At 31.9% G+C, this 9,880-nt stretch overlaps 1 protein-coding gene across 1 annotated transcript; it reads left to right on the forward strand.

Annotated features, from left to right (window-relative positions):
- Positions 1-528: 528 nt before the first annotated feature.
- MS3_00010688 (uncharacterized protein) lies at positions 529-9,115 on the forward strand (the record flags this gene model as incomplete). Its single annotated transcript, XM_051219085.1, has 5 exons — positions 529-631; positions 8,236-8,348; positions 8,405-8,684; positions 8,754-8,909; positions 8,967-9,115. The coding sequence occupies 5 exons, from the start codon at positions 529-531 to the stop codon at positions 9,113-9,115; spliced, it is 801 nt and encodes a 266-aa protein (XP_051070069.1).
- Positions 9,116-9,880: the final 765 nt, after the last annotated feature.

The raw sequence follows: 9,880 nt of genomic DNA on the forward strand, positions 1-9,880 counted from the left end.
GGACAACCCAAGTGAAATCAGAAGCGAAGAGACCAGATGATATATTTGATAGAATATAGACATATCAAGAAGTGAATAATCTAAGCTGACTAGCGGCTGTAGGAAAAATGAACCACAGCGTACTCATTCGTGATCTGATGTGGATACATGACCGAACGTCTTCAGCTAGGTGAGTCTATTAAAAGTAATTAGGTCAGCATTAGTGAAGATTTACAGGACTATTTTTTTAGGGAACTTATTTACCACTACACCTTTGCAACGAGCTATCATGATGGTACTTCCTTTTCGCCTTTTAAGTGAAGGCTCAATTTTCGCTTCACCTTCTTCGGTAGTAAGAGCGACAACATAATTGACTTTTAAATCACTTCCCGTAGAATTAATCATTTTTTTGTCTATCAACATTAGGAAAGGAATGATAGCCTTGTTTTTTGTTATAGGACCGAAACAAATAAAGTCTAAACCATTCGTCTTATCATTTATAGTTACCGGAATTGTCTGTTATTGATTTGTTTAGCTACAGCAGGAGACATGCACTGGTTTGTGCAGACTTTCGTATTTGGCGAAATTACCAGGATGAACATAGGCGTTCAAATGGCTCATCACACAATTTTCATCGTTGCAGTGCTGCTTTGTAAGTCCCTTGAACGGATCCGTAATCGATTTTCAACTGAATTCTGTCTCCCCTCTCACGTTTGAGTTATATGGTTATGATGTCAAACGACACATTTTGAAGATCGAATTCTTATATTCCATGAAACCCTGCTATAGTTATCTTTAATTGTTTGATTTTGCTCTGCATCTTGTAAATGTACGACTTTTTGCAAGGAATTAAAGATTATAGTGATTTTATCCGTGTGATCAAAGAACGTTTTTAATTACTGTTTATTCATTGCATATGTATATGTATATATACATATTCATGGAGGTGCGCACTTGCCAACACAATTAAAGAAATGTCCTGAAACTTTCTTAGCGTGCCTATTACGTCGTTGGTGTTTAATAATCATGGTTTTACACTTATGATTTGTTGTATGTTGGAAGTTACGTTATTTACACAAGTATACTCGTCTGGTCAAGTCACTTCTTTGGCTGTATACAGTCTAACAAGCTTGGCAGACGAAACAGAAGCGCACACGATATTTCCTTTGGCCAGGTCAGTCAAATTCATACAAAGTCGTTCTGTGTTTTCGCAATCTACAGGCGTGCACATGTTGCAATTCAACAATGCTTGTGACTGTCAGCAAACATACGATAAATGTTTTCAGGGAAAAGAAGTTAGCGAACAGCTTCTGCATGCGAAACAACAGGAAATTTCGCTCTAGTTCATCAGAAAATTCAAATGTCGGCCAGCGTTGTGAAGTTTATTTCAGAGATTCCAGACCTTCACAAACTGATAATGAGTACAGCCAGCCTACATATGATCTTCATGGTAGAACAGATAGTGAAGGTTTTTCCAACGCTTCTGGTGCATTCACAATGTCAAATCTCCCCTACCTCATCGAGGTGTCGCCGTTTATATTTTCTTAGGAATCCTTACTCAAGCAGCACTATTGCTCACTGACTTCACGTACTAATGCCATAGCTCAAACCCTAAATCTATTTCTCACATATCGCTGCTACGTCTAGTTGAGCTATTCTGCTGTGCACAAGTAAAAAACTCAATCTCTTTATCCAGTAAACGTTAGGCCTACATATGTAGTTTCGATCACCTTTGATGACATTATACAGTTGTGTCCCAGTTTGAAATTATATCGCTTTTTGCACTTAGTTCTTTCCATGTAGCTCTTCGATTTTAATGAACGGAAGTTAATGCTCTTTATTCTTAGTATTGTGAAGATCTTGTATTTCTTTGAATGTATCAAAATAGGATTAAGATGCTACGTTTTATGATTGAGGACCTTAGTAGTTCACTACATAGTGCTAGAAAGTCAACTTCAAAAGTGAACGATTCGACCTTAGTTTTTGAACTGTTAGAAGGTGTCCTCTTAGATAATCGTTCACATTATGTAAATTCGCAGTACTGTTTAAACTTTTCAATACTTAAAGTAAGTAGTAAGTATCTGAAATCTGCTAACCATTATTTACTAAGTAGAGTTACGTTAAAATACTTGTTTCAGCTTCTGGGATTCGTTTGGCATATACTATTATGAGAAACTTTGTGTTTCCTTTTTATGAGAAAGGCAGCTAAATGACGTGGCTTGTAGATAATTTATGAAATAGATGACTAAGTTGAGTAATAGTCTATTGAAAAATTTCATTCCAGTTAAACCCGCACGAGACATTGTGTGACAAGACTAAGTTCTTGAAAATAGTTTGGACAGTCACTATCGGACTACAGATTTTCTCAATAATCTATATAAGATCTTGTACGAATAATATAATAATAAATCCTTCAATGAGTTATGTGAAACCGATGCTTTGATAGGTATTCCCCCCATAACATTTTTTGCTTACCTCTTTGGTTCAAATTAATTCCCAACTTTCATTTTTCATCTAATAATATTTCATTCTAATCATTTGAACCGTTATAATCTTTTACTAAGTAATTCGTTCACAAAGGATACTTGAGCAACTTTTGATAACCTATTCTGTCATAATCTATCTTTTAGAAAGTCTATATGTAATTATGGCTTTAGGTGTACCGAAATGTTTTTCACATGTTTTTTTATTTCCACCCGGACTAGCCAAAAGTTCATTTAATACATTTAAGTGTATTGCGTATTTCTATGTGTAAACAAAAAAATGTTCCAATTTATGTCCTAGTTTAATATTGAAAATAGTTTACCAGACTTATGTCATTTTGAATAACACATCTCATATGATTTATATGAAAAAAACTTCTATTCATCATTTATCATGTAAGATTGACTAACCACCATTGTGAGTCTGATTACTGGTTAACAATGCCCGTTACTCTAAAGCAAGTAGGCAGTCACAGGGATATGTTCTATTATTTTTACTCCGTTTGATTTTTTCATGATTGCTTACAATTAGATCTATAGGTAAAGTGCTGAAATTTTATCTATTCTAATTTTGTAATAGTTACTACTGTTTAACAATATTATGTGTTTTCACATTTATGTACATGGATAAGGTTACTAACAAGAGTCCCTTAGAGTGTTCTGAGTTGTGTCTGTATGTTCAACTCGTGAATGAATATCTGAAACTGAATTTGGTCTCGAAGTCTAGTATATGTCTTTAGGTTATTCCCTGACTGTGCTTACTTGTTTTGATAGTTACGAAGGTCAGTGGTCACCGCATAAATTGCCTTTATGGTTTTCTCATTGCAGTTGACAAACCACAGCTCTAAAATTAAAATTCTAATCAACTCATAAAATGGGAAAATAATTACTAAATGCGCTTGTTACCTATTTGCTTTTAATAAGTCAAGCAAATCAGATAGAAGGCTTGGTTGACCATGAAACCTAATATGTGGATGGAAAAGCTGTAATAATCCAATTATTGAGGTTTTAAGGTTTCATAAAATTGATTGGCTAGTATTTACAAAACATGTACTTAACATTGCGTAAATTAGTTTGCGGTGCTCAGTTGAATATGAACTGGTGGAAGGTGACCAAACAAAAACATAACATCTGCTCATGAAGTATTCCCTTGACTTTCCGAGATGTGTTGACAATCGTGAACCGTCATATTAGAAGAAAAAAATTAACTTCTAATCAGAAATTTTTTTGATATGGCTCAAAGTTGCAGTCATGCAAACTTACTTATTTTTTCTATTTCTCCATATTTTGAGTTTTAGTCTCATTTCATGCCTGCTGGTCGTTTTAATTGTTTCTTCTAAAGATTTATTTTCCATGTTTTTCCTGAAATGTCACTAAAAGTATGATTGCTTAAACCCTTATTTTTCATTTTGTTTATTTATCGCCTCTGAATTGATGCAGATTGTGGTAATTTAGGTAGATGCACATTTTGTATTAAATGTTGATCAACTTATAACTGACTGGCTGACTAGCTTAGACAGTCAAAGTGAAGAGAACTTAACAATAAGTGAGGCTTTCTAACTTTTGATTCTGGTTTGTTGTAAGTTTTTACATAGAAAAGATTACATTTGTGGTAGTCATATTGCATACAAATAGCCACTTTCACTGATGTGCCTAATTTCTCTAAGTGTTACCTAATTATGATTGTAATATGTTAGTATTTTCTTGAAGCGCTTAGGCGATATATAATGCATTCGATCTGAGTAACTCACTTTACTTACTATTTACTCTTAGTACTTGGATTTAGTGCTGTCATCATTTTAACTGCATAACTATCGTCCTGTAAATTTCCCTAAATCATCTATTTTTCAATACACATTAAAAAGTAGTAGTAATCTTAACTATTTAAGATTGTATGATTATAGGCTTATAAACATGTCATATCACTGTATTTTATGCTGGTTTTTGAATACCATGTAAGAATGATAGATTTTTTTTAATCGACTATGAATAGAGATACTGTTGTTGTTATCATATATTGTCAACAATATGTGCTTAAGAATGTTTTCACTGGCTAATAAAATATCTAGAACAAGCGCGTGATTTATATTGTTATGTTTGTAGTAATTTGACACATTATTACGTGATTTAATCCAACCAAATCGTTTTATAGATTATAATTTGTATTTAGCAACAGATCATCAGTTGTTTTTCTAGTTAAGATATTTTTGTGTATGTGTAAGTCTATTAACATTGAAATAGCAGAATATATCTAGTCAAGTGACGTAACAATTCGGAAGTCGCGTTTCCTATATTCTGATACTGAGAGAATCTTATTTTGACCTGAATCATTGTTGAAGCATACAAAAACTAACCCTACTACAACGAGCATGGTCTTGATGTAATCGATATTAATGAAAGTAAAATTAAAATCACACAATGCTACATCAGTTATTCTTAAGGCATTCTAATCAAATGTGTAGTTTTTTTGAGTCACGTAGTACGTAGTTATCAATCGGTAGTTAACTGTTATGTGATTGTTATCATAGTGTTCAGAGAATGTAAGGAATATTTTACCTACAAGATGATAAGTTTAAAGAACCTGTTCAGCCCTGTTTCTGTTGATAAGTCTATATATATTTTTTAAAGCTTTCATTTGTATCTTCTATAAACAATAATTTTGATATGCATGGTTGCTATTTGGATAAACCATTAACTTGGTGATTTTACTGAAATATAGCTTATTGTTTGACACTTTATGTTATTCATTATCTTTCGTATTTAGATAACTTTATTAAGGCTCACCAAGTCGCTCATTCTCTCGTCAGTTACTCAAGGTTTATTAATGTCTTAATTTTACGGAATTCGAAACTATTAAAAAGGATGAGAAACGAAATTAAAATTAACGTAACATGATTAAGTAGCTAACTGTGAAATAAGTGAAGTCAAAGGGCAATTAAATGGACAGAAAAATAAGATATTTGATGTGTCGTGTTCTCAACAAAGAATTTATTCTTAAATTCATATATTAGCAAGCGGAATTTGTGGATAAGTTATGAATGCACATTTGTTTTTACTTAATTGGGCAGACATTAAAGTAGAACTAATGTCGTCCTGCAATTACAAGTGGATAAGTGTTAAGATATGGAAATATCAATTAAATTATACGTCCCTTATCTGCTCTGAAAGTTCCGTCAGCTCTTAAGACAAAACAGTTTATGATCGATTAATGATCAGTGACTATTTTTAAAACCAGACTAGTCTTAACGGGTAATTTTTGTTCTCGAATTCCTGATTGTCGATTGAGTAACGGACGTTTGGGTTACTAAAAAGCAACCCCTTTTTATTCCTTGGTATTGAGATTTCAGACTCAGTTTAATAACAAACATAACATTTAGTTTTATAGGTTTCTGCTAACTACCTCTAAAATTTGAACAACTTTTCTACTACTAGCTATAGTTTTTGTCAAAGTATTTTCCTTGAACGTTTTGTTTCCAATAATTCTTCTCTTGCTTGTACAGTTCACCTTATTTAATTCGGATGGTGAAGTCACATGTAGTTAATTTTATATTCAGTGGTCTAGTTTACCGAATATCTACAGAAAAATATAATCTCTCGAACAGTTTTTCTCGACTATTTTTTAAAATGAAATGGTTCACTTAATTATCTTTGATTTAAAATTCATTGTCTTGAGTAAGTGTTTAAATTACTAAATGGTTAAGAAGTTTTATATCGGCCGACTGATTAAATTTTAAATTGATTTATTGAGTTCCATAATTTGGCAGCTACAACATCAACGATTGCTTTATTTACAAAGTTGAAAATTCCATAGTTATGTTACACAGGTAGTAGTTTTTACCCTTAAGTTTTAGCTCAAATTTGTGATTTACCTGTTACATGATATAAACAGAATGATTTCGAACATAAATAAGTCTTTAAAATAAATAGAACGATGATCGAGACTTACATGAGTGTTGGTAATTTTATTCTGTAAGTAATATGGTTTCTAAATAAATGTCAAGTTCGATTCCCATGAAACACGGAAAAATGACAGGTTTTTCCCACCTTTTTCCCAAGATGAATACTGATTTATATGATATCTGCGTTGGTTTGCTCATTATTGGAACTTTTTGTGAGACCTGACAGTTTACTGTGTATGATAACACGTATTTGTTATAACTTGTGACTGTGGATTAGACGGCAGCAAATTATCGGTCGGACCAAAGACGCGTAAACACGTAAAAACGGCCCAGAGTTCTAATTGGTCCCACCTCCCTGTCTAGCCCAGCCAGTTGAGTCTAGAACGCAAGTCTCAGCCTCTGAGATATGAATCACTATATTTCAAGCATACTGAGTTTATATGCCAAACAAACCGACCATAACGTACCAATAAAATATGAAACAACATTTGTACAAGAGTTAGCCAGATGTTGCTGTGCATGAGGGAGGTAGCGATTAACAGACAGGGAATAATTCATGAATGGTAAATCGTATAATAATAATTCATAGGTCAAAATATAGCTCACAATAAGAGGGACATGAATATGAACAGTTCAGTTACATAACAATTATACGATAAAAATATACTAATAATATTGGTCCATATATGGATCCCAAAAATTAACGTTCATTATTCTTATCGGGATGCAGCAGTAATTATCTAAATGCAGTTATGAAAGATAGTTTTGTATCAACGTTAGTAAGTGTAGAAAATGATCGTGATGACACAAATTGGTTTGATTCAGTATTTTTGAGAGTCTTAAATGCAGTTATAATTCTAAGCTTGTGTTTGTCTGAATCGAAAACTTAGAATTGCGATATTTCAAGTAGATTGGTCTACATTTGGTTTGAAGATCATAATTTTAGGTCTGTAAGCTACCTAATGCGATTTTAAAGTGTTCTTAGTTTATGTTTGAAATATTTGTAGAATGTTTTGGGTTATACCGATAGAGAACTGATTGTTCTTCTTAACCTGGTCACTACTTAGACTTGGTTGCTAGAAAAACTATGCAAATAGCATTAAGCGTACAAAATTGATGATTTCCTAAGAATGAAACCCAGCCATGAAAGTAAAATTCAATATTTTATTGTGATATATTGTATTATTGAATTAAAATGACAAGTGACATATCCAGAATTCTCTTAACCTCTCTATCACTTATAAATGTAATTAGCTGATTAAGGAAAATTGGCAAATTAATTAATGTAGTTGGCATATTTGATATTTGACAAAAATAATCAAACATTATGCGTAGTAAAATGGGAGTAGGTTTTAGAAAGGCTAAGGGTAACTAGACCGGATGTTAATGATTGGTGAACACATTTACTGTTAGTTAGCATTGTTTCAGAATGTGTCAACTGACTATTTGAGGTCCATGAAGTAATTTCTTGATGAAGATTGACCGCATCAATGAAGATATATTAATTCTTTGTTTTTCCTTTGAAAACAGTATAATTGTCCATTGTTCGCTATTCATTTTGTGTCATTTACATGTTTCTAGATTTCAACCACTGTCGGTATTATCATTTTTTCTTCCATACTTTTCCTCTTGTTATTGTGTTGTCCTTATGCTAATGTGAAGTGTGGGAAGTTGAACTATTGTAGGCATTTATAAAGTCCTACTTTACTTTTATTTTTCTTTATCCAATTTTGTTTGAATGTAGACTGTCCTCTGAATATGTTGTGTTCTAAAATGTCGATGTTAGTTGTCTTTCAGTATATGTGTACCATACGTTATGATGATTTTTAATATGCATGCAGTTATCTTACGATTATTATTGTTGTATCTCACAGGTTGTGTCTGTTTGACAGTTTCATCAAATGGGAAAGTATCCGTCATTGATCTACCTTACGTTTCCGGAGTATGGTATTGGAAACTGCGTTTCTTTTATCCAGTCAGTGAAAGCGTGAGCATCTGTTTTTTTAAAATGATACCGTCAAAATTATTTTATTGTAAATGTAGGTGGATGGAAATGTTGGTGAACTACAGAACTATACGTTTATTCCGAAAACAACCTCATCTTATGTACATACAAATGAAACTATAAAATCAGATAACCAACTAATTAGTATTAATTTGGTTATGTCCACAGAAGGTTCCAAACTACAGAAATGTGTTTTGTTGTTAACTGTAGAGCAGGATGAGGAATACTTTGCATGGACAAATATGACATTAATATATCAGTTTGCTGAGCGTTTATCCACTTTATCACAATCTGAATTACCTATTTCCGAAGCCAAAAGTATGTATCGAACAGTTAAATTGAACATAAGGTCTACTTAACCGATTCCTTTATTTTTCACAAATATAGTTTCCACTTCGTCTGATCAAAAATTTTTAACTCGTACTGATGAAGTGTATGTGTGTGATACAGAAATACCAATTAAATTTGGTCACAATGTTGAGATTATCTTTAATTCAATGACATTTCAAGCATTTAAAGCTGAAGAAACAATTAGACCAGATCGTAAGGATACTGTTATTCTTGTTATACGTCATTCAATTATATTCTAATATTTTCTAGGTTTACGAGAAGTTTGTCCACGTGACTTCAAGAGTAACATACCAATTACAGCGTTGACTGGCGTTTCATTGCTTGTTGTGGTAGTACTTATTGTTTCAGTATTTGGAATAAATGCTTATTTGGCTCATCGTAAACGGAAGCAGCACTAAACGAATTTGTTTTATTTATTGTACATGAGTAACTCATCTAAGTAAATATAAGCTTATTGTATCGTCTACAGAATCTTCATAAGATTCACTGCTTTTCAAATATCGAACTTTTATGCACGTTGTTTACACTTATTCTGTCGAGCATCACTGTTGTTAATAAATTTATTGTATGCGATGCTCTTTATTTGTGATTAGCAGTTTTAGTTCTTAATTTAAAAAAAATTTAATTATATATTCATTATTTGTTAATTTTTCTTGCCTTGGTGCATGTACATGATCTTCAATGTTTATTGTACATTAATTTGTTGTAACAGAAGTGAAATACCTTTAGTGTTCCCTTATTTTTACTCTCTCTCTCCATATATATATATATATATATATATATATATATATATATATATATATATATATAATTTAAAAATAAAAGATATGAGATGAAGTAAATGAATGACTATGAAGAGAATCAAATATTTTTATGGATTAATACTTTTTATTTATTTTTTTATTTTGTTCAACTACGAAAAATCAAACTTCTGTCATGTTTCATATTTATATCCATGTGAATTATTATTGTTAAAGTTGTTAGTATCTATGTGATTGTAAAGTTGTAATAAACTTGTTAAATTAATTATATTACAGTAATATTATTTATGAAAATAATAATTCAATAAATATTCGATTTTTTTAAAAAAAAGTTGTATAGTCTACTAAATGTTCAGTGGTTGTGCTTCGAATTGCTATCAAAGAGCATTGTATTACACTGGC

Source organism: Schistosoma haematobium, chromosome 3, assembly GCF_000699445.3.
Source record: "Schistosoma haematobium chromosome 3, whole genome shotgun sequence".
NCBI classification, from domain to species: Eukaryota; Metazoa; Platyhelminthes; class Trematoda; order Strigeidida; family Schistosomatidae; genus Schistosoma; species Schistosoma haematobium.